The sequence below is a fragment of the Artemia sp. Qi Xiang Cuo genome, chromosome 10 (assembly GCF_049724085.1).
Source record: "Artemia sp. Qi Xiang Cuo chromosome 10, ASM4972408v1, whole genome shotgun sequence".
Classification (NCBI taxonomy): Eukaryota; Metazoa; Arthropoda; class Branchiopoda; order Anostraca; family Artemiidae; genus Artemia; species Artemia sp. Qi Xiang Cuo.
In genome coordinates this window covers 21,129,650-21,156,945 of record NC_142803.1, presented here as the reverse complement: position 1 = coordinate 21,156,945, position 27,296 = coordinate 21,129,650, and the positions used below count along the sequence as shown (strand labels likewise).

The following is a 27,296-nucleotide window of genomic DNA, read 5'->3' as shown; positions in this document are numbered from 1 at the left end:
TAGTCAAAAGTGGAGGAAATGAGGTGTCAGTCCCTCTCTCTATCTAAGAAGGTCAAAATTTTCAGAAGTGCAAAGATGTGTAATTATACTTTTGGGCGCTTTTAGAAGCCAATTATTTCAATTGGTAACTATTACGTTAGCAATGATATATATATATATATATATATATATATATATATATATATATATATATATATATATATATATATATATATATATATATATATATATATATTTGTTTAAGGTACTCTTCAAACTCAAACAGTTACCGATATAAGAAATTTAGCTGAAATCACTGACATGAATGGCTTATAATAGCAGATAGTAACATTTTCGGACCCAGTGGAAAATGCTTCTTTTTCGATCTCTATTTTCTTCTATTAGCTATTTTAAGGAGAATTTTCAGTGATGGAATCAGAAAACTATTGTAAATACTATATATTTGTACATTTCAAAATTAAATTAAATTTGAAAGTACAGCCTCTTGGCGTGCCTGCTCCAGCAAAGCTTTCTACTTGACAGCTGCCATCAGGCTCAAAGAAACAAATGCTTTGCGGGGCAACTTAAGACAATTCCCTCTGACATAGATTATAAAAATACTGCAGGTTCTAGATCAAGGACAAGCATAGACGTCTGTTTTAGCCCCAAGATAGAATTATACGCATAGAGATATTTTTATCGAGCCAGTATGAGGTCCTCAACCTCCATAAGAACTTCAGACAGTACCCTCTGATATGGATATAATCATACGTTTCACCTCATATACTGCAGGCTTTGGCTCAAGGATGGCGTAAATGTCCTTGTTGGCCCCAGGAAATAATTATACATATAAAGGTTATATTCATCAATGCAAGTCCGAGGTCCTCACCCTCCATTAAAACTTGAGAGTTTAGGAACTGGTCATTTTCTTGTAATAAACCGAAATCAGGCGCTAAAGAAAAAAATAACAAAAAAAACTAAGAATAAACCAGCGTTGCAACACAATAAAAAATGTCTAAATATTCTACCAAAACTTCGTTTAAGTTCCTTCGTTTTCCTTAATCAGCACTGGCAGCTGATTAGTTTCTTTGTGAAACTTTTTTGCTCACTCTCATTGATATATTTCGTAATCTTTGGGAAATGAACCTAATTAAAAGCTACATAGCTCCTCACTTCAGCCCCTAAGGCTTTGAGGAAATTCAAAGCGTCAGGCATTCTTAGCACGGATGTTTCTTCTTCCACTAAACTCGGGAATAAGGAGAAAGGGAACAATCTTCTGGTTTTAAGTAACAACGCACCCTTCTCTTCATTTGGATTTAGGAATATTACTACTGGTTTAATTTTAAACATTCCATTATTTATTAGTCCAGAATTTTCCCCATGATGGCCCATTTAAATAGAAGATATGGTTTGGTTTAAAAGAAAAGCTGCGAGTAAAGGGACAGTTCAAGCTACGTTTTCGGAATAAGGAGTTGACCCATACCACGGATGTCACGCCTTTTAATTCTTCGTTAATTTTAGGGACCTTTTTTTTCCCTCGTGATATTGTTACCTGCTTTGATTTCTAGTTGTTTGATGGCATCACAGAAAAAAAAAACTTGGCTTTAATACAATCGTGTTTTGGGTATTTTTCTTTGTAGTATAGTAAATATCGGGTGATATTTTAAAGACCATTTTTCGGATAGTAGCAAATCTGACGGATTCAGTGATACTTTAAGCTATAAACACTCTACCAAGATCAATTTTGGGTTTTGAGGACCTTTTCTATTGAGTATCAAGCAGGAATTGCCGCAGTCACCTTACCTCGGAATACAGTGACAGGCACACATGCATCGATTTTTTTTGGAGGGGGACAGCCTAATAAAATTTCAAAAAATAAACCAATTATATGAAAATCGGGTGCATATGTTGGATTTTGTTCAGAAAAAGCGTTGTTTGGATGGGCCAACATTCAAAGAAAAAGTTTGAACTATATGAAAAAAAAGAAATTATAGAGGAAATCACAACAATTTTAGCCCCATTCTGGATCATATTCTTATTGGAATCTGAAACCCACTAAACACGTGCCAAACAAAAATTGCAAGAATTGCAAAAATGGCAAAAATTTGCTTTTTAGTGAATACTTTTTCCGTACTCGAGATTAGATACTCCAAATTTATGGTTATCGTAAAAGTGTGGACCATCCTCTTATAGCATGCTCATATAATGAACTCAAAAAGAGAGTGGAAGCTCAGTGGCGTCAATAGGTGTGGCATTTGCCTCTTGGATTTCTCCTCCCTATAGATATTAAAAAATTCCCTTTTCTGATTTGTTTAATTGAAAAAGGTGTTTCTGGGGATTTTCGTGGTAAAAATTAGTAAAATCATAAATTCCCTCTCCTCTCTTAAATTTTTGTGAATTGACGCCACTGCAATTTCTATTCACTTTTGTTTCAACCAAGAGACAGGAGGCAATAGGAATTGGAGCAGAAATCCATGTGTAATTGGAGAAACCAGTGAGCTCTCTAGTGTCAAGCTATGTCCTTTTCATGAAATATTGGCTTGTATTTCTCAGATTGCCTTGTCTGAGTGACTTGAAAAATATGATTTTAGTAAAAATACGAAAAATTTGTGAAATCATAAATTCCCCCTACTCTCTTAAATTTTTGTGAATTGACGCCACTGCAATTTCCATTCACTTTCGTTTCAACCAAGAGAAAGGAGGCAGTAGGAATTGGAGCAGAAATCCATGTGTAATTGGAGAAACCAGTGAGCTCTCTAGTGTCAAGCTATGTCCTTTTCATGAAACATTGGGTTGTATTTCTCAGATTGCCTTGTCTGAGTGACTTGAAAAATACGATTTTTCTGGTCCCATTTTTGAAAAAAAATTAACAATCGTTCTTCTGTTGTTTTATATTTTTGTTTTCTTCTGGTTTATTTTTATTCATTCATCAATTAATGTCTTTTTTCAATATGCAATTGTCTATAAAACAGAGGAGGGAATATATATATTAAAGAAATGTTTTCAAACAGTTCGTGTTAACGAACTGTAAGTAAGGAGCGACCCGGCTCAATAGTAATCTAAACTCTTAAAAAATGGAATTTTAATATCAACAGATACATCAAAAGAATCAGATTTTAATGCTAATTTAAAATATATAAGTTTCATCAAGTTTAGTCCTACCCATCAAAAGTAGTCCTGAGAAAATTTGCCTGATTTTTGAAAAAAGTGGGAAACACCATCTAAAAGCTATAGAACCTTAATAAAAATCACACCATCAGATTCAGCGTATCAGGGAACCATACTGTAGAGGTTTCAAGCTCCTATCATGTGGAATTTTGTATTTTTTGCCAGAAGAAAGATCACGGACGCGTGTTTATTTATTTTTTTTATTTATTTTTTCCAGGGGTGATCATATCGACCCAGTGGTCCTAGAATACCGTGAGATGGATCATTCGAACGGAAATTGAAAGTTCTAGTGCCCTTTTTAACTGATCAAAAATGGAGGGCTACTAGGCCCCCTCCCACGCTCATTTTTTCCCCAAAGTCACCCGATCAAAATTTTGAGATAGCCATTTTGTTCAGCATGGTCAAAAATATAATAAATATGTCTTTTAGGATGATCTAATCCCCCAAAGTCCCCGAGGGAAGGGCTGAAAGTTATGAACTTTACCCAATGTTTACATATAGTAGGCCTATTGGTTATTGGGAAGTACACAGACATTTTCAAGCGGGATTTTTTTCTGGTTGTGAAGGAGGTTGGGTCAGGGGTTATGTGGGAGGATCCTTCCATGGAGGAAGTTTTCATGGGGGAAGGGACATTGCTATAAAGGAGGTGCAAGATTTCCCAGTATTATTTAAAAAAAAACGTTCAGGAATTAAATAAAAAAAAAGTTTTGAACTGAAAGTAAGGAGCATCATCAAAAACTTGAAACAAACAGAAATTATTACGTATATGATTGGGCCCGCCCCCTAGTCAATACCTCGCTCTTTAAGCCAAAGAATTTTTAGTACTTTCATAAGAGCTATTTATTCTTATTAACGGCCTTTGTGAATAAGGGGTCATTTTTAAAGAGTTGGATCAAAATTCAAACTTTAGCGTAAAGAGCGAGGTATTGTCAGGGGGCGAACCCCCTAATATACGTATTAAAAATAAATGAATATAGAAGTTTGTTACGTAAGTTAATTAGTAAGTTACGTATATTTATTACTAATAAAAACGTTCGTAAATAAAAGTAAACGACTTTCGAGAAAGCCATTTAACCAAATAAAAGTATGATGAATACGCAAATTTTGTTTTAATTATTCATGTACGATGAGACAAAATAAAAACCTGCATTAATTCAAAAACGTTCAAAAATTAAATAAGAAAACCTGTTTTTTTTAACTGAAAGTAAGGAGCGACATTAAAACTTAAAACAAACAGAAATTATTCCGTATATGAAAGGGGCTGTTTCCTCCTCAACACCTCGCTCTTTACGCTAAAGTTTTTTATTGTTTTAAAAAATAAAATTGTGAGACAGAGTCAAACTTTAGCGTAAAGAGCGAGGCGTCAAGACATTAAAACATTTCTTTTATATTCACTAGTCTTTCATTTTTTGCCAATGGGAGGTTGAAAATCCAACAGTCCTTGTATATTACTTTATCTTCTGTCATATATTTCCACTGCCTAATCTTTAGCTTTCTCCAGAAAAGTCGCCGTGCAGCCATGCTGCGTGCGTGAGATGGGAGGAGCTAAGCATTTTTTTGGTAGTTTTTAGATAGGCCTACTTTGATTTTTGTGGCGTAATTTTTGAGGTTTTCAGAATCCTCCCTAACGCTAAGGTTTCCAAGTGTGTGCTTTGATTCCAGTCTGATTGAGGAACTAAATAAATTGTCGCTCTACAAATATTTATGTTCTCCATTTTCGAAGAGGAAACTTCAATTTATTGTCCTTCTTCAGCATAGTCATCTAAGTAATTCAGACTGTCACCTGACTAAAAGAGCTCCCCCTTGAAATCGTCTCCTTGGGTGTTGGGCAAAGCCTCAAAATCATAAAGAACTCAAACTGGAGAGTGTAGTGGTAAAGGGAAGAGAAGCAGATCAATTGCAAGAATCTGTCAATCACTGTGATCACAATCACTGTGATCACAAAGTATACTAAAAAAGCCCTTTGCTTCAAAGTCGAAACTAGGTGGTTTTCTCCCAAAGTGAAACTATTGATAATTACTCATAAAGTATGACTTTCATTTTTTTTAATTTTAATGCCTTTATTTTCAATTTTATGTATTTTTGTAACGCTTTTATGAGTTGGAAAAAAATGTCGCGGGGGGGGGGGGGGGTTGAAACCCCCAAAACCCCCACCCCGGGATAAAGCCGTGATTAGCTATCATTTCTGTTTACTGGTTTCTATTCTTTCAGGGGTTGTTCTTTACTTGGATCTATTCTTTGTGTTGCTGTGATGTTCATGACGAGTTGGCTCTATGCAATTATTGCCCTTGGACTTGCTGTCGTTCTGTACAAATATATTAAATATACTGGGTAAGCCTTTCTAATATTAATAGGAGTAAAAAAATATTTGTTGAGATTTTAAGTGTCCACAGAGTAGTAGTATTATTATTTTTGATTGTGAGATTATGATTGTGATTTTTTGATTTTGATTGTGTGATTTTTTTTTTTTTTTTTTTAAAAAATAGAGTTTTGAGAAAATCAAAATTTAGCGTAAAGAGCAAGGCACTGAGGAGGGGACAGCCCCTTTCATATGCTGAATAATTTCTGTTCGTTTTAAGTTTTAATGTCGCTCCTTACTTTCAGTTAAAAAAACTTGTTTTTTTATTTAATTTTTGAATGTTTTTGAATAAATGCAGGTTTTGATCTTGGCTCACAGTACATGAATGATTCAAACAAAATATTCATATTAAATTACTTTTATTTGGTTAAATGGCTTTCTCAAAACCTGTTTCATTTTATTCACGAACTTCTTTATTAGTAATAAATATTCGTAACTTACGAATTAATTTACGTAACGAACTTCTATATTCATACATTTTTAAACGTATATTAGGGGGTTCACCCCCTAGTGAATACCTTGCTCTTTAAGCTAAAGTTCGAATTTTTTTCCAATTCTTTAAAACTGACCGCTTAATCACAAAGGCCGTTAATTAGAATAAATAGCTCTGATGAAAGTACTAAAAAATCTCTGGCTTAAAGAGTGAGGTATTGACTAGCGGGTGAACCCAATCATATATGTAATATTTTCTGTTCGTTTAAAGTTTTGCTGTTGCTGCTGTTGCAGTTGAAAAACTTTTTTTTATATATTTAATTTCTGATATTTTTTTAAATAATGCTGGGAAGTCCGGCGTCCCCTTCATAGCAATGTCCCTTCCCCCATGAAAACTTCCTTCATGGAAAGATCCTCCCACATAACCCCCGACCCCCCCCCCCAATACCAGGAAAAATCTACCCTGAAAACGTCTGTACTATATACTTCCCAATAACCAATACTATTATGTTAACATTGGGTAAAGTTCATAACTTTCAGCCCTCCTCCCGGGAACTTCGGGGGATTAAGTCATCCTAAAAGACATACTTATAATATTTTCGAACATGCTGAACAAAATGGCTATCTCAAAATTTTGATCAGGTGACTTTGAGAAAAAAATGAGCGTGAGAGGGGGCCTAGTTGCCCTCCATTTTTTTGGTCACTTAAAAAGGGCACTAGAACTTTTAATTTCCATTCCAATGAGCCCTCCCACGATATTCTAGGACCTCTGGGTTGATACGATCACCCCTGGGAAAAAAAACAACAAATAAACACGCACCCGTAATCTTTCTTTTGACAAAAAACGGAAAATTCCACATTTTATGTAGATAGGAGCTTAAAACCTCTATAGTAGGGTTCTCTGATACGCAGAATATGATGGTGTGATTTTTATTAAGGTTTTATAACTTTTAGGGGGTCTTAGTAGTATCCGCTTTCTGGATTTGCGTCCGCCCCTAGGAATTTCTACGTTATTCTATAGAAGCTCTACACCTTTTCAAAGAGAATGACTATCCCCATGCATAGAGCTAATACTTCTACAGGGCATTATGACAAGTTTCTGGGTCAACTCTAGTTTGAGGGTCGAAAAAGTGAAATTATGTCACTATTCTAGTTTTTGTAAACCAGAATTGCCTATAACTTAATATATTCAAATACTTTTTGATAACTTGATAGGTGATTTGAATAAAAGGAATTCAAATATTTTGCCTATGAAATAGAAGCTAACTCAATTTGCGAAAAGGTATTCCATTTGCACAACTCTGATCTGATTGAATTGTCGCCCGACAATGATATGTAATCACTGCTAAGCCTTTTGTTATTGCGAGAGGATTACCCAATTTACTTCTTAGTGTTAACTGACAGAGTTCCAAATACGAACATTTTGAAAAGCAGACAAAAAATTGGACACTATAATCAGAATTATTTGATTAACATTTAAAAAGGGGTAATGAGATATGTGATCTGTATAATACACAAGTGATGTTTGATAAGTATTGTCAATTTAAAATAGGATCTAATGTTCCCTTCGTTCCCCCATTTCTGAGGCCAGGGAGGGGAGGGGATCAATTTTGGAGGGAACACATCTGCATCAAGGGGAAGGCTCAGAGGCCCTTCGTTCCCACATTTCCGAGGGCAGGGGAGGGGGAGAAGGTGATAGTATTCCAATACAATAATTCAAGCATAATAGAATTTATGCTCCTAGTGGAAGCTCGTAAAACCCTTCCCCCTCCCTGCGCTAGGGTTATTGCCTAGCTGTGGCAATGGGTATTATCTCTAAATTCAGAGAATTAAGGTGATAGTATTCCGATACAATAAGTCAAGTATAATAGAATTGATGCTCCTAGTGGAATCTCGTAAAACCCTTCCCCCTCCTCGTGCTAGGGTTATTGCCTGGCTGTGTCAATGAATATTACCTTTAAATGCAGAGAATTAAGGTGATAGTATTCCGATACAATAAGTCAAGTCTAATAGAATTTACGATCCTAGTGGAAACTCGTAAAACCCTTCCCCCTTCCTGCGCTAGGATTATTGCCTTGCTGTGACAATGGATATTATCTCTAAATACAGAGAATTAAGGTGTTAGTATTCCGATACAATAAGTAAAGGCTACGAGAATTTTTGCTACTAGTCGATACTAATAATAGTATTCACCCTCCTCGCGCTAGGTTTAATGCCTGGCTTTGACAATGAATATAATCTCTAAATACAAAGAATTAAGGTGATAGTATTCCGATACAATAAGTCAAGTATAATAAAATTTATGCTCCCAGTGGAAACTCGTAAAACCCTTCCCCCTCCTCGTGCTAGGGTTATTGCCTGGCTGTGACAATGGATATTATCTCTAAATACAGAGAATTAAGGTGATAGTATTCCGATACAATAAGTCAAGTATAATAGAATTTATGCTCCTAGTGGAAGCTCGTAAAACCCTTCCCCCTCCCTGCGCTAGGATTATTGCCTGGCTGTGATAATGGATATTATCTCTAAATACAGAGAATTAAGGTGATAGTATTCCGATAAAATAAGTCAAGAATACTGGAATTGATTCTCCTAGTCGAAACTAAGATGACCCTTCCCCCTCCCCGTGCGATGATTTGTTCCTGGCATTGACATGGGATTAGATCTATTAAACGCCAGAATTAAGGGTACATACTAAAGATGACCAACGTCAATTAACATAGAATATTTGATAATCCTGTACGCTCTTCAAACCCTTCCCCCTCCCCGTGCTAGGGTTATAATAGTTTAGCTTCTTTCTGAACTAATCAATATTCCTTGACAAATATTTTTTTTATTTTTACTGTATTGCTATTATTCAAAACATTGCATTGTCTATGCCACATCAAACTAGCGAATAATTATCTTGGTTTTTTAGGTGTTCAATTTTTTTCAGTGTAATTAATAACATAAAAAAATGATGAAATTTATATTTTGCTAAGCTCTTTTTTGACTCCTTGCGCGGCCGGGCGGGGGGCGGGGCCAAGTATTCAGTTAAAATAAAGCTAGGAAGGGGGAAATTAAGTTTTGAGGGGGGTGTAAAAATGCTACTTATTTAATACCCCGGTAAACATTTGACTTGAAATGCTTCAGGAGAAATAGACTATTGCTTCTTTCTGAACTGTCTGGGGAGTGGGTGGGGGCAAGTATTTAGTGAAAATAATGCTAAAACGGGGGAAATTAAGTTTTGATGGGGGTATAAAAATGATACTTATTCAATATCCCGGTAAACATACTACTAGAAATGCTTGAGGAGAAATAGACTATTACTTCGTTCTGAACTAATCGCAATTCCTTGACAAATATTCTTTTATTTTTACTTTATTGCTATTAGTCTTCACGTATTACATGAATATACAGTGTATTTTCACGACTACAAGCCTGAGGCATGAATATACAGTCTGGTTTGACGATTACATTGCAAAAAGTGAGCAATCCTTTTATATTATATACCTATAGAGTGAACAAACACGTTTTGAGAGTATAATTGAGATGTATAGCGGTGGGTTATTTAAAATGCATAAGTATCTAATTATCTATATGAATGCCGAAAATAAACCAACTGATGATATGTTGCTGTATCTGTAGGATTATGAGAAACCACCGCTTTCCCATAAAGCACTTTAGAATATTATTACGGTACAAAGACAAAGCACTCTGGGATGTTTGTATGTGGTTTGAATATGTTTAATTTAGTACAACTTTGGCAAATTCAGCCCAGTTCAATGAATGGGTCTCTTTTCGGTTCTATATTGAATATTTCCAGATTATTTTGCAAACATGTCCTGGGTGAAGCCATTTTTGTCTATATGAAGTTACACAAGTAACTTCAGAATTTCCATCATCTTTAGAAATTTTCGTTCTACAGAATGAGGGGAAAAAAATGTTGTTCTGAAGTCCATTTTCTGGTTTACGAGTTCTTTATTTCAAGTATGTTCATGTATGTTCAAGTAACTTCAGAATTTCCATCATCTTTAGAAATTATCGTTTTACAGAATGAGGGGAAAAAAATGTTGTTCTGAAGTCCATTTTCTGGTTTACGAGTTCTTTATTTCAAGTATGTTCATGTACGTTCAAGTATGTTCAAGTAACTTCAGAATTTCGATCATCTTTAGAAATTCTCGTTCTACAGAATGAGAGAAAAAAAAATGTTGTTCTGAAGTCCATTTTCTGGTTTACGAGTTCTTTATTTCAAGTATGTTCATGTATGTTCAAGTATGTTCAAGTAACTTCAGAATTTCCATCATCTTTAGAAATTCTCGTTCTACAGAATGAGGGGAAAAAAATGTTGTTCTGAAGTCCATTTTCTGTTTTACGAGTTCTTTATTTCAAGTATGTTTAAGAAATCACGCTTTGCAATCCATTTATCTAGAAAATACATGTTTGTCTGGTTTCCTTGTACAGTCTATAGCTGTGGGTTATTTATAATGCACAAGTACCGATAATTGTTATGCTAAGAAGCAATCATTTTTGTTCTTTTTTTTAACTAAGAGCAATAATGCTTTCTTAAATTATAATAGAATTATGAACTGATAGATAAATAAAGCAAAACTGTAGTTGTGTGTGACTTTCTCGTAGGAAAGTACGACACGTAACAACGTAAGATACTCAGAGTCGTAGCCGGGGTCGGGGTTTAGACTCCCCCCCTTGCCAGAACTGGGAAAATTAATTTTAGATTGGTAGCCTATAAATACTCACGGATCAAATTAAACATCTTTCCTCCTCTCGGACTCTTCCTCCCTCCCTCTTATCTAATGATGTTCTAGTTATGAACTTTCAAAAGAAAAATAATACTAAAAAATAGGAGCCGTATGGCTCCTATAGCGTTGGCTCCTATAGCGTTGCCTTTACTATAGGCAACGCTATAGCGTTGCCTCTGATTTCAATAAACCCAGTTTATAATACCATTTATTGTACCTACACGACAAATGATCTTTTTTTGAAATTTCAATTCATCTCTGAGAAATGAGCGGATTTTCTATTTAGGGACAGGTTAACTAACTCCCAAAGCCTAAAGACATATTTTTTGCCGAGCTATTAAAATTTGCCACAAGTATGTCTGGATAGGCAAAGCTGCCCGATTAGTTAATCTTATAAGTCGAAACTAGTCGCCTGGAGCTACTTTCTTAAGTGCTACTAAACTTAATTTTTTTGAACAGTTGCCCCCCCCCCCTGGGGAAAATGATAATTAAAGTGTTGCTACTACATTGAATCTAAATTAAAAACCGGCACAGATCAATTTAAAAAAAAAGAAGTTTTTCTGAGGTAAAGCTCAACTAACAGTCCTTTTCTGATCTAAGCTCATATATAATATTATGGCCAGAATCTAGCAGTAAAATGAAGTTCAAGTATAATGTTTTTTGCTAATTGGAACTATTTCTTTCAGTGCTGAGAAAGAATGGGGAGATGGAATGCGGGGTTTGGCCCTATCTCTTGCTCGATTCAGTCTTCTTCACTTAGAACAAGGACCTCCACACTGCAAGAACTGGAGACCCCAAATTCTGCTCTTATCGAAGCTTGAAGAAGATTTCACTCCAGTTCATAGAAAGCTTTTTTCATTTGCTCATCAGCTTAAGGTGAGTCTTCACACCTAAAAATTAGTGGTTGAATGGAAAAACTCACATGACTCATCACACAATCCTTATGATTAAAAGCTAGAGTATTCACTTTAAATTATTATTTTCTTTCAGCTGATTAGCTATTTTCAGAGACCACACTGCCTTTCCATGACGTCTCATCATCTGCTGATCGAAATATCCAGAGTTTTTCGTCTTTGTTTTTTGCTGTCTAACAAAAGGATTTATCCCTATTTGAACTATTATTTGTGTTTCAGCTAATTGCTCAAGAAAATCCTTCGCCATTTTAAATTTTAGCTGAATGGGGAGACTTGCAGAACTAGTCTTAAATAAAGTTGAGGGAAAGTGCTAGTAAAAGGTTCAGGCTGCATATTGTAATTTAAGTTAGTGATTTGATTGGAATTTTGTGTCAGAGTACCTACCAGATCTGTATTCAGGGAGTCTTCTATCAGGGAGGAACTTCTATCAGGGTGTGCACTTGAATCTGGATCAGGGAATGAAATAGGGTTTGTCCATGAGGATCTACCAGATTCTGAATCAGGTTATTCTGTTTTGCGGCTTATCGGAAAAATGCAACTCACAATTTATAGGGGGACCCAAAACTCGATTGGCCAGGATGTTTGGTGATGGCAGGTGGCACAACACAACAAGACATTCATTAGACGACTCCGATAATTTCCGGAATTCTTATAGCTTTCTAGCTATCTTCAAGTTTGAATTCAATTTTGAGATTGAATAATTTCTCAAAACACTCTGCTTTTCCATTAATAACTAAAATGAAATGAAACTATAATAAAAGGTAAAACTTCTAATTAAGGCAGTGAACGTTGAACTTTTTTAATTCTAAAACTGAAAAAAATAAGAATATTTTGGCTTCATATCTGAAAGCATTTAAAAGGGTAAAATAATAATAAAGAAGAAAATCTTTTTTTGTATAGCGTTTGTGTTTTAGTCTTCTATTTTCTAGTAAGCTAATTAAGGAGTAGTAACTTTTATTTTATTTAATTGCAATAAATCGCTTATTGTGAAGACAAATTTATGGGAGTTTTTGAAAGGAAATGGAATGAAACCTGCACCGTTGAAATCACCATGGTTAAAATTAGGTATAAAAGAATCACAGTTCCCAACCTTGATCAAGTAGGAAAATCACTTTTTGCATGGAAAGTACTTGATATATCTGCTTTTTCCCAGGGGCTGGCTATTCATTAGATCCAGAAAAGGGGCGGGCCTTTCAAAGCCCGCCCCGGAAGGCACTTGTGCTTGTTACTCCACTGTACCAAGCTATAAATTATTTAAATACGATGACCTTTAAACACACCTGCCCTATTAGGACAGTCCTGCTATATATTGTAAAATTTTGAGTGAGGTGATTACTAGGTTCAATGTCCTTCTGAAAATATTTTTGCATATAACAATATTGTCTATGCTTAATTAATTGGTCCTTATTTCAGTTTTACGCAGTGTTGTCGCAAGTATTTTTGGAGGATATAGTGGCATGGCTTCATCTAGGGGGTTGGGGGGGGGGGGGCTTTAGATTCTTAAAATTGGGGTGAAACTTTTGAAGGGTGTGTTTAATCAATCAAATAATAGCTTTGTTGTTAGAACGTTACAAACGTCTGGGGAGGGAAATCAGAACTTCGCAAATTCTCATCTGGCTGCACAATCATTAAGGCATATGCTCTTCGTTAAAGCTCATTTGCTGAATGTGTAGTCTGTGATATAGCAGGAAAATATCTATAAATGATGATCAAAACGATAAATTGAAACAACTTATCTCCATTATGCATAATGATTGACTACCACGCGTGCAGGAGTCAAATAGAAGGGGGAGAGGTGTCAGGGTGTTTTTATTTGGAGGGGGGGGCAAGAGAGATTCATATCCAGATAGTCAAGGTGCATGGGCTGTATAATATTTTTTTCTTCAAATTATTGGGGGGTCATGATATTGAAAAAAAGCAGTAATATTGTTATTGTAGCAAATTTAAACCAAATCGCAAAAATTATTATTTTTGGTCAGCCTGAGCCCTAAAGAACGTAATGACCGAGCTTAATGAATATTGTCTTGATTATTAATAAGAGATCTAAAGATTTGGGTTACTTCAAATGGAATAATTTAAAAATCTACAAGATTAATAAGCCTCGGGAGCATTAGTCCTGTTTTCAATTTAACTTGATACATATCAGTCCATTTGATTAGAGGCTAACTGGAGCTACATAGGAAAATTAATACAACTGAACAAAAATCCCCGTAGATGTATATATAATCTGTATTTAATGTTCTATTCTATGATTAAGATGTTCTATATTTTAAAAAAAAGAAGAAAATGCTAGATGAGAATGGCTATTCCTAATAACTGAATACTAGACAATCAAGGGTATATCCTGGATTTTTTTTTTCGGTGGGGGGGGGGATGGGTTACAAAAAAAATAAAAACGCATCACAAATTTGTTTATATGCATTTTTGTTGCGTTTTTACGAGTCGGATTTTTTTTTTGGGGGGGGGGGTTGAACCCGGTAACCCCATCTGGATACGGTCTTGTTGCCAAGGCCCAGCCCTATATAAAACGAGGAGTTTTTCAAATAAATTTAGAGACTAGGCTGAGAGATTGAGCCTTGGGGTTGTAGCTCCAAGCGTATCGATTAGTTTATTTTCCTATAAAGGCGTATAAAATAGTTTTTGCAAGAGTATTATTTTTAGATTAAAATTATTAGTCATTTATATTACAATTTGAATTCAGCTGCATGGCAACTGTCTACTATTGTGAAGAAATTTGTTTGACTTAAGTTTTCAAAAGCGACTGCAAGCTTGCCCACTATGCAGATCCACACTGGTGTCAACTTTTTTTTCCCCTTGAAAAATGGCTTTTTTTGTATTTTCATTGGAAAATAGCTTCTATTGTATGCCATTTTAGATTTGAAAATACATTTTGCCCCCTCCCCCTAAATTTCTGTGAATTGACGCCACTGGCTATGTAATATTTTGGAACATAGGCTGGAGCCCTATATATGAACTCATCATGAGCTATATTGATGATCCATCGATTGGCTTCTCTTAGATATAATATAAAATAGACAATTTATTTTGAAAGATTGTTAAAGCCGCATCCACGGGGGATTACACAGTTTATCCCCCCCCCAAAAAAAAAATTATATCCAACTCGTACAGAAGTGGCATGGGAAGATTTTTTTTGTAACCTCCACCCGTATCCCCCCTACCCATTGAACAAAAATCCTGGACACAATCCTGATTTGGATCTTCTAATATGTTTCTGTGACGCTCAATCCTAATGAAATATACCAAAGTAAGATAAGAAATATAATACGTTAGAAATGAATTTGTGCTATATATATGCATATTAGGGGGGGGGGGAGGAAAAGTATAGCGGGTTGGCATACCTAATGTATTAGGTACAATTATTCACATATTATGCAGTAAGAATTGTTTTGTAACTTCACACTCTCCAAATACTTTACACCCCCCCCCTTCTTCTCTTTGTCTTGTCTAACGCTAAACTGAAAGAAACTAACAAAAAAAAAAACGGTTCTATAATGCGTCAATGAATGAACAACTTGAGCGGTAGGGCGTTTATCATACAAATACCCTGATTTGTAACACTCGAATAGTTACAACTATTGTAACTGTTCGAGTGTAACTATTGTAACTGTAAATAGTTACAACAGTTACAACTCGAATAGTTACATTTGTAACAATTTACTCTTCCCAAAACTACTGCAATTGTTCATTTTCTACTTCAAGTATGCTATCGGCTGACAAAAAAAAAACACACAATCGGTATCCAAACTTTCAAATTGCCCTCAAGTAGAAATTAAAGTGAAATAGAAGATTATACAATCTTATTTCTTTCTGGGTACTTTTTTTACGTACTTTAATGTAGTTATTCAATTTATCTTACTCTTGGTGAATCCATTAAGAACAGCCTAGAAGGAACTGACAAATTTCTCTTTCTCGAAGAAGAGAGGGTTTACTAGGTAAAGTTCTAGTTGAGGGACTTCTTATTATCTTTAAAAGTAGTTGAACTAGGTGAATGAAACTTTCAGGAATGAATCCAGGACCTAAATATACCCGAGGAAAGTGTTTCCAAGCTACAATGTATACCCCTTTTAGGGCCTAAAAGATTCCAAACATGACCTACCTAAATTCTAATAAAATTGTGTTGCCTTAATTTTAATTGGTACTTGTCTATTATACAAAACACACTCGAGAAGTGAAGTTTGGTGAATATCCCATCTGTCTGGAAGAGACAGGGGAGCAAAAGAATATGTACTAACTACAAAGGCATAATGATTCTTTCAGTGCCTGGAAAACTATATGCTTTGACCCGGTTGGATACATGCACAAATATCCTCCGGAGAAAGAGGAGAGTCCAGCAGGCTGGGTTTATGCCCGGGAGGTCCACTGTAGAACAGATCTTTACTATGCGCCAGCTAATTGAGAAGACAAATGAATTCACGAGGAAAGCATACCTAGCCTTTGTTGACTTCATGTCTGCGTTCGACTCGGTGGATCGCAACTTGCTCTGGCTGATACTTCGATTTACTGGGTGGCCTGACAAATACTGCAAGCTATTTGAGAAGCTCTACCAAGAGACGGAGAACTGCATTCAAGTCAATGGAGCACGACATTCAGTAACAAAACCGGTGTCCGCCAAGGGGGTGCCGCCACCCCGGAAGTTTTTAACTGTGTCATAGACCATGTCATGACACGAACTACAAATCGCCCGCCCTTCGGTCTGTAGTTTGGAGATCGGTTTCCGACGGATGCCGACTTTGTAGATGATCTTGTTCTCGTTGCCGACTCGATTGACTGACACGCTGGAAGTCCTATAGGAAGAGGCAGCAAAAGTATGGCTGAAAATCAACTGGCTCAAAACTAAAATTATCGCAATTGAGCCCCCAAGCCCTGTCCCACCCCCCAAAGAACATAAATGTCTGCGGAGCTCCTGTTGAAGTTGTAAGAAACTTCACTTATCTTGGCTCCGTGCTGTCCAATGATAGCTCCATAGATGAGGAGGTACGCAGTTGAATTTCAAAAGCCTCGTCTATCGTCGGAAAATTCAACAATCTCTGGAGAACGCCGCACATATCTAGGCACACGAAGATGCAAATTTATAACGTATCCGTATGCTCGGTCCTGCTCTATGCAGCAGAAACATGGCCCCTTAAGTCGACAACCATAAATATGATGGACGTCTGCCAGACGAAACAGCTCCGTCGGATTGAAGGACTTCAGTGGGATGATTTTGTGAGAAAAGCAAGGTTACTTACGCTCACCTCCCAAGTGCCGTTCTCCATCCAGATAGCACAGTGCACTCTCCGATGGTTTGGACACCTCCTACGCGTGCTGTCGACAACCCTAGCCAGAATAATATGTGATTTCGACCCAAAAGCTCATGGCTGATCCTACCCGAGAGCCGGACCCCGGACCAGGTGGAAGGATAGTCTCAATTCCTGGAGATGGCCAACATTGCTGTCAACGAGACCCCAATCTTAGCACCAAACAGGTCAGCCTGGAGGAGCAGAGTTGCGACGCTCTCTATGCCGCCCCCAACGGAACAGGATCTCTAAGTCAAGTAAGTCAATGAGGTAAAACAAAACATGATAAAAATACAATGCTTTTGTAACAAAATTATGAAAACTACCAAAAAGAATTATGGGAATAATGGAAGGGGGGCCGCCCAGAGCGCGTAACCTAAAATTGCTTAACCTAGTCAAAATACCAACTAATAATTTAATTAAAAAAATAAGCTAAAATGTGGTTTCTCAATGAGCCAAAGCTTATTGTCTGGTATAGACAGCGTGAAAAACCGGGTATTCGCAATACAAGTTCTCGAGTATGTTTTGTATTTTAGACAAGTACCTTTGAATTTCTCAATCTCTATTTCAGTGGCTTTAATTTTTTAAACTTTGATTCCTGTTACTTCAGCAGAATTGCAAGCCATGTCAAGGGTTTTTTCCTAAATTTCAAAAATAGATTTACAAATCTCTAAAACTCTGTAAATTGGGGTAGAGTAAAGTTATGAGGGTCAAAAAATTTTTTATGGGCATCCTTTGAGCAGAAGATCTATTTTTTAAGGTTTAACTTAGGTAACATAAAGATTCTTAAAGGTCAGTTGCCTCTAGAGGGAGAAGGATGGGAGTCTGGAGGGAGAAGGAGGGGAGACTCAATTCATTTGTAAATTCTTGCCTAATTTTGCTTTTAAATCAACACCAAATAAAATCTATATATATAATCTTTGGCAAGAATGATCGGGACATTTAGTGAAAGCAGTCTCAGAGAACCAAGGAAATGTAAGCAAAAATTAAGGTGTAGGTCCTAGAGGGCTTTGCCCTTGATTTTAATCTGGAGAAAGTACAATTACAGGGAATTACTTTTGGGAATTTTATAACAATAAAAACTATATTTTCTACAATAACTTCTAGTTTGGGAAGAGAGGGCCAAACTTGATATTTGGGTACCGATATTCGCCCCCTAATACAGCCTTGAAACTCTATAAAGACCTTTTTAGGATCAGGAGTGGCGACGCAGATATAAAAATTACACAATTCAATTGATACCCTTTGAGTGCATGATAGTTAAAATATAAATTTAATTAATTAAAAAACAAATTAAAATTTATCCTGGCTGCCCTCCTCCGCCCAAAGAATAGAATCAGGCCTGTCTCCCCTGAAATTAAATACTGGTGCGTATCCCAAACCAAATTGGTGTTCCTTCAGAATACACAATGAGGCAGTAATAGAATTATGGATGGGCCCAGACCAGACCCGTGCTCTGTTTCTTTTTGGTCGGTGGAGAGGAGGGGGGGGTAGGCCATGTAACAATTTTGTAGCTATTAAACTTAAGAAATGTGTGTTTTTGTTATTTTTCATATTTTTAGGCGGAGTCACAACAATGGCGAGGTATTTCTTAGCGAATAGGTAACGAAAAAGGTGTGTTTACGGAATATTTCAGTTTTCTCTTTTGGAAAAAGAATTAAAGTCCCTGGATCCGGCTAAGGCCTCAAAAAATAGTAGCAGCATGATGATTTTCCCCTTAATGGCCTATAAGTCTTATCGGTATTCCTGTATTATTCAGAACACACTCGAGAAATTTGCTGAATGTACGATATATTAAAGCGGTTTCATAGTCGCAAAGACAAATAACGGATGACAGAATACATTGGACATGTATAATTTGGGCTATATATTTGTAAGGTAGGGGGACTAAGGTTATATTAGGTTAAGTTGGGTGAGGTTACTTTAACTCCACACCCCTCTAATATGCAAATATATAGCGCAAATTATATTATCATATAAACTAAAGTATTATATTTTCATCATATTTTGGTATATTTCATTAGGATTAACCTAACTTCACTTCTCAAGTGATTTCTGGATAATATAGATATTACCGTCCTATCAATCAATTTTTTAAAAGGAAAGTTGCAAAACTTTATTACAAACCCAAGAATTAAATAAATGCCACGAACATATGTGCATTAGGAAACGTCTTCTTCTAGAATATTGTAACATACGTTTCTCTGAGTAAATATAAAACCAAGCCCTGAGTAGATTTCTCTATTGTAAAATTTAAATTTGTCTTCCTCGTAAACTGTCTCCTTCAGGCACTATTTACCCTTTGCATGAATCTGATGTGCACGTATGTCAGTAATCCTTAGCATACTCATTTTCATTATACTTATTATAGTTATTTATTTTTTTATAGCCTGCATAATTCATCATGTCATAAGGTTTGGACTTGTAGTCAATAGTTTCATAAGTAGGATAATAGTCTTTCGATTCATATTCCATATTGGGACTCTCATATGTATTATAGTCCTTGTACTTATTGTACGGACTGTAGTCCATGTCTTTATTATACGGATCGTAATCCATATCTTTATTGTATGGATCATAATCCATGCCTTTGTCGAATGTATTATAATCCATGTCTTTATTGTATGGATCGTAGTCCATGTCTTCATTATATGGATCATAGTCCATGTCCTTATAATCTGGCTTATATTCGTCCCTGTATCCGTTATAATCCATTTCTGTCTTTTTATATGGTGGATAATCATGATATTCGCCATAATCTGGTTTGGTTTCAGTTTCATAGTCCTTATAAGATCCATACTCTTCATACTTATCCATTCCATTTGCTTGCCCATATTCACTAGCACTGTACATATTCATTGCATATTTATCGTATGGTTGGTTATAACCAACACCATATTTTTGGTTTTGCATTTTGTCGTATTCATAGTCACCATAGTTAGGTTTATACCCATTTAGCTTATGGTAGTTCTTATATCCTTTTTTGTACAAATTTGGCTTGTAACGAGGTTTTTTTCTTTTTTGTAAGGATGGAAAAAGTCCTGGTATAACGTTCGCCACAACGATAACCACTGTCCGTGTAACTACAACCACAACTGTTACGATCACAGTGGTGATGATAGGTAGAATCACAAGCAGTATTGGCACCAATTTTGGTTTCTTAAACATTGCAAATAAAGTATATTCCAAACTAGTATCCTCAGCATAGCCACTTGAAATTGTGGTAGCATCTACAGCCTGTGGTATTAAATCCGTAAATTCAGGAAAAGTATCGGGCGGAAACACTTCGTCTAACATATCAGACGCTAAGATGAATTCAGACTGACCTTATGAAAATTTGACTATACCTATTATTATAATTTAAATACTGTGACCCAAGAACTAATATATACGCTAATAAAGTGGTATCCTGTTTTATTCTTATTTTGTTTGTTAAGTAGGTTAACTAAAATATGACTGCAAAACTTTTCGTAAATTGTGAATATTTAAATTGGCGCGTAAGTGTTCGTTTTTTCGTGCTATTTAGTATTGATCCATTTCAGAAAAAATGAGCTGAGGGACGGGGATGGAGCCTTTGTATTTTTTGGAGTCTTTATATTTTGGAGTCTCTTCCGATTTCCAAATGTTTTTTATGATTTAATCACTATTTCTTATGCTTTCAGATAAATTTCTTGTTTTGACTAACCCAAAAATAATGGCATTTGTTTACCCCAGTTTAAGGACTCCCTAAGAAAAATGTAAAAATTCGTAAACAAAATGTGCATATTCCATTATAACTAAGAAGAAAACCTCATTAATCGGAATCCCCATGATTAAAATGCTGGGTATGGCCCTGGAATAAGGTCATTTGTATTTAAAAGCTTCAGGGTTGTAAATATAAAGACTGTGCAATACGAAGACGACACAAACTGTCTTAGATATAGGAAATATGATTCAGAGCCCATCCCTGTACTGAAACTCATTATCCGAATTGTATTTTTCGTTGGATCCCTTCCAAGGCCGTATCCAGGGGAGGGAGTTTGAACCCCCCCCTCCGAATTTTTTTCAGACTCATAAAAACGAACAAAGAATAAATATAAACAATTTTTTATGTGTTTTTGAGTTTTTGGTCAACCTCCCTCCCCCCAAAAAAAAATCCTGGATACGGCCCTGGTCCTTTCAAATGGTGCCCATTGAAAAGAAATAGAAATTATAACTTATGGTCGAATGAGCAGTCTATGGTTTTATGCGTATGATTTCTGTGCACCCCCCCCCTCCCAAAAAAATTATTATGTAAAACACCCCCTCCAAAACAATCCTGGATACAGTCCTGGCCCCTTCAAATGGCGTCCTTTGAAAAATAATTCTTATAGCTTATGGATTTATTTGGCGCTTGAATGGGCTAAAACCAATGGTTGTCCACGATATTCATTGGCTTTAAATTTAAATCGTAAATTTCTAGTCCAAAGAGATCCTTTTCGAAAAAAAATATCAATTTGAATGAAAACTGGCCTTAACATAGTCTTTGGCGTATAATGTAAATCCTGATATTTTGGTTGGACAGCTTCAAGCCCCTTCCCCAGGCTTGTGGATCTTATTTATATCATATATGACTAAACATTTTTAAAATGGATATTTTGAATAAATGTTAAATATTATTTGACCACAGATGCTACAATTTAAATTCAGTTAAAAAAAGATGAATAAAGAAAAGTTTTCTTATCACAGTTGACGCATGAGCGTTGGCCTGGTAAAGAGTGTTGTGTCTCCCATTATTTTTGTTTCTCCGGCTACAGTGTTAGAGCAAGTGGTCATAGAAGGTTTGTATGGGCTCTCATGACCAGACATTATAAGCTATGGAGCACTTTTTAGGGTCGAAAGTGATTGGAGGTCAACAAAGCCCCTCTTATAACCTGACCAACGTAATTGACCATGGCATCGGACCGAAATTTCATTAACGCTATTTCATTTAGAATGGTTAAAAGGCCTAATAAATGGAAATGTTCTGCGCAACCGCAGATTGTGGTGGTAAGCAGTGGCGGATCCAGGATAGGGGCGAAGGGGGCGCGCATCCCCTAACGTAGTCTTAACTAGTGTAATTTACTTAATTAGCCCAAGTTTGCGGTAATTAAACTTGCTCCTAACGCAAGTTTATCGCATACACCTATTTTGTTCCCCCCCCCCCCCATAAAAAATTCTGGATTCACCCTTGGCGGTAAGGGTGCCTACCATATTATGCAAGTTATCCATCATTCACATAAACACTTTAGTGTTAAACTTTTGCACCTTGCGCCTTGGAGCATTCCAAGGTGCATTTTGCACCTTGTTAAAACCATGATCATGCAAGGGTTGGAAATCAGTATGACTGATCATAAAAATAGAGCCTGTGACTCCTTCGAACCCCCTCCCTTCACCACCAACTTTTTAACAGAAGTTTGGCGTGTTGTGCTTTGTTTAAACCGTACTCTTACAAGATTTTACTACTTTTAACACTGATGAACATCAATAACAATACAAACTTGGTGTAGAACCTGGATAAGTCCTGATTTGATTCCAAAACAAGCTTTAGTCTAAGTATCAGACTAATTCGACGCAAAATTGGACTGATCCTGGCTCATTGGAAACACGAGTTAAGACCAAGCTGTGACATTTTGATCAGAGCTGCACTTAGAGGTCTGAAGGGGTGGTAGGCCTACTTTAATTTGTGAGCCAGGAGCCAGTGACTGGATGATTACTGAAGCTAGTAATAGGAGACCCTAGTCCATATTTGTGCCTACTACTCTCAAGGGCATCAGCACCACCCCCAGATTGTGTCTTGAACTGTCTCTCTTTAGTTTAGAAACATAGGCTACTTCGATATTAAAAAATATCCGTTGTCAGTCCCGATCCCAATTCCAGGTCGATATATAGATGAGGAATATTTTTAGGAATATTTTTCTCTTAAAGAAGCTGATAATAAAACTGTTAAAATTGCTTGCAACCCGAACAGAGAAACATTAAAGCAATGGCGTCAATTCACGGAAATTAGGGGAGAACAAAAATGTAAGTTTCAAAATCTAGGGGGAGAAATTGTATGATTTTTCAATGAAGTACCAAAAAATTCTTTTTAAAATCTAAGGTGATGCCTGTGCCAGTTCTAGGTGTCTACCCCCCCCCTTTAAATACGCCCACACGGACAATTACTGCCCATCTGCAAATCCCCCCCCCTGGAAAACAGATCCTCGTTGAAAGGAAATTATTACCAAAAATTTACTCCCTGCTGAAAAATCCCCCCTGCAGAAAACTCCCCAACGAAAAGTGTCCATGTTTCCCAGTAACAAATACTATCTGTAAGCATTGGAAAATTACAAAACTTTGAATGGCACTTAAACTTCTACAATGGGATTCTCTGATTGTTTTGTAGTTTCGGAGGGAGGGACATACCTGAAAGGGTGTTTTTTAATGCCAAAACATCCCAGCTCTCACTGAGCCATCAAATAAATACAGAATTAGTTCTAAGGGAGAGACGAGAGGAGGGTGGAGGTAGAAACTGATGTGTGATTCCCAGGGCCTTAACCAGGATTTTTATTAGGGGAAAGGTTTCAGGGGGGTTTGGTATAAAAGCAATTTTAAAAACGCATCAAAAACGTGAAACTGATATCTACTCCCTTATGATTTCGGGGGATATTTCTGGTCTACACTGCTGCTGTGAAACTAAAGAGTAACATCAAACCCAAATTGAGCGGAATTTATTCCGTATAGGAGAGGGACTGCCCCTCCTTTATCCACACCTCCATCTCATGGTCGCAGAAATTTCGGAGGGTTTTCATTAGATCAGAAATTGGGAGTTCAAATCCTTTTTTTATAAGTCGAAAGTGATTGGAGACCAACCAGTCACTGTGGGGGGGGGGGGTATTTTCCGGGAAGCATTTTTCGTGGGAGGTATTTTCTGGGGAGGGAGGTAAATGTCGGTCACCGCTTGTGCAATGCCCCTCTCAATTAAAGCCACTATGTTATGGTTTGGAACGCCATTTTGTCAAGACAATATAGAACCTCTTTCCCAACCACCCATCCTCAAACACTGAAAGCATAAATAATACGTCAAAAAGGGAGGTTTTCCAGAATTGGCTTGAAATTGGTTTTCTAAAGTGCTGTACCCCTGTCCTAAATAAGAGAATATTTGGTCATATGTACTTCCTCTCCAGAAAACTGAATATTAAGTTTAATTAAGGTTTTTTTCCTTGAAAGTAGCATCGGAAAAGCCGGTAAACAAAACAATTTCAGACAGAATAAGGACCACATTTTAAACTTGTTTGCCCAATAGTTTTTTTAGGCGATAAGGTCTTATGTAGCATAAAAAAAAAAAAAAAAAAATTATGTCTTTTTTTTCAGGCTGGCAAAGGATTAACAATTTGTGTTAGCGTTCTTCAAGGGGATTTCATGAACAGATTCCATGATAGTGAGATTGCCAAAAAATCTTTAAGAGCAGTAATGGAGGAAGAAAGAGTCAAAGGATTTTTTGATGTCATTGTTGCCCAACATCAGGCGGAAGGAGTTAGTTTTGCGTAAGTTAGATAAGCTCTTTGTAAACATGATTGGCTTTGGAAACTAAGAGTTTATAGGAGGGGCATTAACAGTTTCTTTTCCAGGGTGGGGGTTTATTTTCTGTTTTGGTTCAGGGAAAGGTCTAGATCTTTTATATATTCTTGCTATGCAACTGATTTACTAATAATTTAGGCTGACCGAATGAGTGCGCGTTTTAAGCTGCTTGTCTAACCTATTTTGCTTATGCTTTTTTTTTACCGCTAAAATATGATTTGTGTGTTTTTTTGCTCTAAAGCTCTGCCTTTAGAATTCAATGGATAGGGTTTTCTAGCTAATTTCTTTTAGTGCTTTTCGCAGTGTTGTATGATGCACTGAAAGTCTATGAAAAATGCAGTTTTTCGATCGGATTTTAAATAAAAAAAACTTTTAAAAAGACAAACTACATTATGTTGAAAACTCACAACCAAAGAAAACGCGGCGCTTGGCATAAATGCATTGAGCACTATAGATGGGTTGTATTTTTTTGGTATTTTGTTTTGTATTTGTAATTGCATTTTTTGTTATATTATATATGTAGGTGCTATGAGACTTTTTTTCTTATTTATATAAAAACAGTCTAAATTTGGCGGTAACTTTTCTTTATGGGGTTGGAACTGGCATGCGGTTGGGTATGGGCAAGGCCGTAACACATTTTTGATTCGTCTTTTAAAGTTTTTTTTATTCAACCCCCTCCCCCTCCAAACAGTCCCAATCAAAAATCCTGGATACGCCCCTGGGCGTGGAGTACCCCTCCCGCCCATTCATATTAAGATTTATATTATTGTCCATATAATAGTCTGTGTTTCTCGTTAAATTTGCTTAATTTTGTGTTCAAAACTTCCACCGAAAATTTAACCCCCGTCCTATTTCTGAAATATATTCCGAAATATATTTTTGCGCACACTCCTGATTTGGAACAATTTGTTTTTTGTTTTGTTTTAGCCCAAACAAGGATTCAATAAAGTAAAACTAAAAATGAAACGACACTGACACTTGTACTGTGGCTAATTCACTCTTCGTTTTCAATGGCGGGGTATCTTAATTTCAATGGGGATATCTTAATTTTCAATGGCGGGTATCTTGATTGAATAGCCCATGTTGATATCTAACTAATCTAAATTTATTCGATTCCATTATTCTAATGTCGGATCTAATAAAACAGAAATAATTCTGCATTATTAAATAATTAGGACATTGGGTATTATCAGACGTTTTTCACACAAGATTTTTTTTTTCTCCAAATTTAGCATCTGCTATTACCATATATGGGTGTCTTTTTTATCATAGACAGGATTCCTAATAATTTCTCAAGATACGTTTGGTCTAATTATCCGACTAAGTTTCCACTGTCATTGGTATTTTAGGATTTTAAAGAAGAAAAAAGAAACACAAAAAAAAATTAACATACAAGGCTACCAAGAAGTATTACTAACCATGTTATGGATATCCACAAGACTTCCAGCCAAGTCAAAATTCCGTTTCGTTATTTCTTTCTCACGCTCTTCAGTGTCATTACCTCTGCAGTCTTGTTGATTTTATTTTTTTGTTCCGTCATTTCCTGGTATTATTGAATACTTTAAAGGTAAAATTTTAATACCTGGATACCTAAATAAAAAATAATGAAATCAGTTTCACTATATAAAGGGATTTCATTTCAGTTATCGAATTCATATCCCTTACAAGCACTGTGGGAGGAGTTGTTTAATGCTGGTAATGCTAGGCCCCCCCAGCGTGAAATTTCCCCTGAAAAATTTACCCCCCGGAAACTTCTCCCCCCATGGAAAATTATCCCCGTGGAAAATCCCACCAGCCCAAAATCCCCCCCCCCCCAAAAAAAGGAAATGTGTGTGTATACTTCCCAATAACAAATGCTATACGTAAACCAACGCTAAAGTCACGTTCTACTTAGCTATTATTAAGAAGAAGAAAAAGAAGGGCGTTAAGAAAAATTTATTTGATACGCCAAGTCTGATCAATATACTTATTGCCAAAAATTACAAGATATTGAAGTTTTTACCTTCACCTGTCTTTCCCTCTGGAAATGCTCAAAGATGTTAAGCCCTTTTTCTAAGCTCATCCCACTTTATTCTTTGGCGTACTAAAGTTGTTCTTTCCCCCTTTGGTTTCTAAACAAAAAATTCTTTTGTGCACCCTGAAGCCATACCTAACGGAATCTAAAAGCACGCCCACATTTTGTATTTTATAGAAAACTAGGCCCAAGGTTGTTGATTTGGCACGGGGCACATTTGCCCCCCTCCCTACATACTAGATTTTGAAGAATGCCTCTTTTGGTATCTTTAATTAAAATGCCCATTTTAGGTAATGTCATTGAAATATTTGCCCCCGTCTAGATTTTTAAAAATACATTCTGCTCCTCCCTTATATTTTTGTGAATTGACGTCGCTAACCCGGTCGGAATTCTGGAAAACTCTAACATTCTGGGTGCCCCCAAAAAAGCTGTTTTGTGTCCATGGCCGTATTCAGGATTTTTTTTTGGGGGGGGGGGGCTACATAAAAGACTTTAAAACACGTCAAAAATTGGTTTTTATTCATTTTCAAACATTTTTTCTTTTTTTTGGGGAGGGGGGTTCAAACCCCCCCTAAACCCGCACCTGAAAACGGTCTTATTTGTGGCACACCCCATCAAGGCGCGTGTTTATTGATTGAGTTTACCAGATTTCTGGCAGTGTTCCATGGAAGCAAAAAGTAGACACACCTAGAGGCACACTCAATTTTTTAATTATGCATATAAAACAGCATTTAAATTGGTGAAATCAAAATGTTTCAACTTGATTAAATACAAATCTTTGATCTGCTGACTCATTGAATAGACAAATCAAAGAAATTTCCAATGAAAAAAAAAACA

At 36.3% G+C, this 27,296-nt stretch overlaps 1 protein-coding gene across 1 annotated transcript in view; it reads left to right on the top strand.

The window, feature by feature from the left end:
* The window catches only part of LOC148947573 (solute carrier family 12 member 4-like), a 396,387-nt gene that overhangs the window by 249,886 nt on the left and 119,205 nt on the right, over window positions 1-27,296 (top strand). Inside the window, 3 exon segments of the mRNA XM_089095942.1 lie at window positions 5,359-5,478; window positions 11,364-11,553; window positions 24,239-24,411. Of these exon segments, the coding sequence (XP_088952068.1) occupies window positions 5,359-5,478; window positions 11,364-11,553; window positions 24,239-24,411 (483 nt within the window).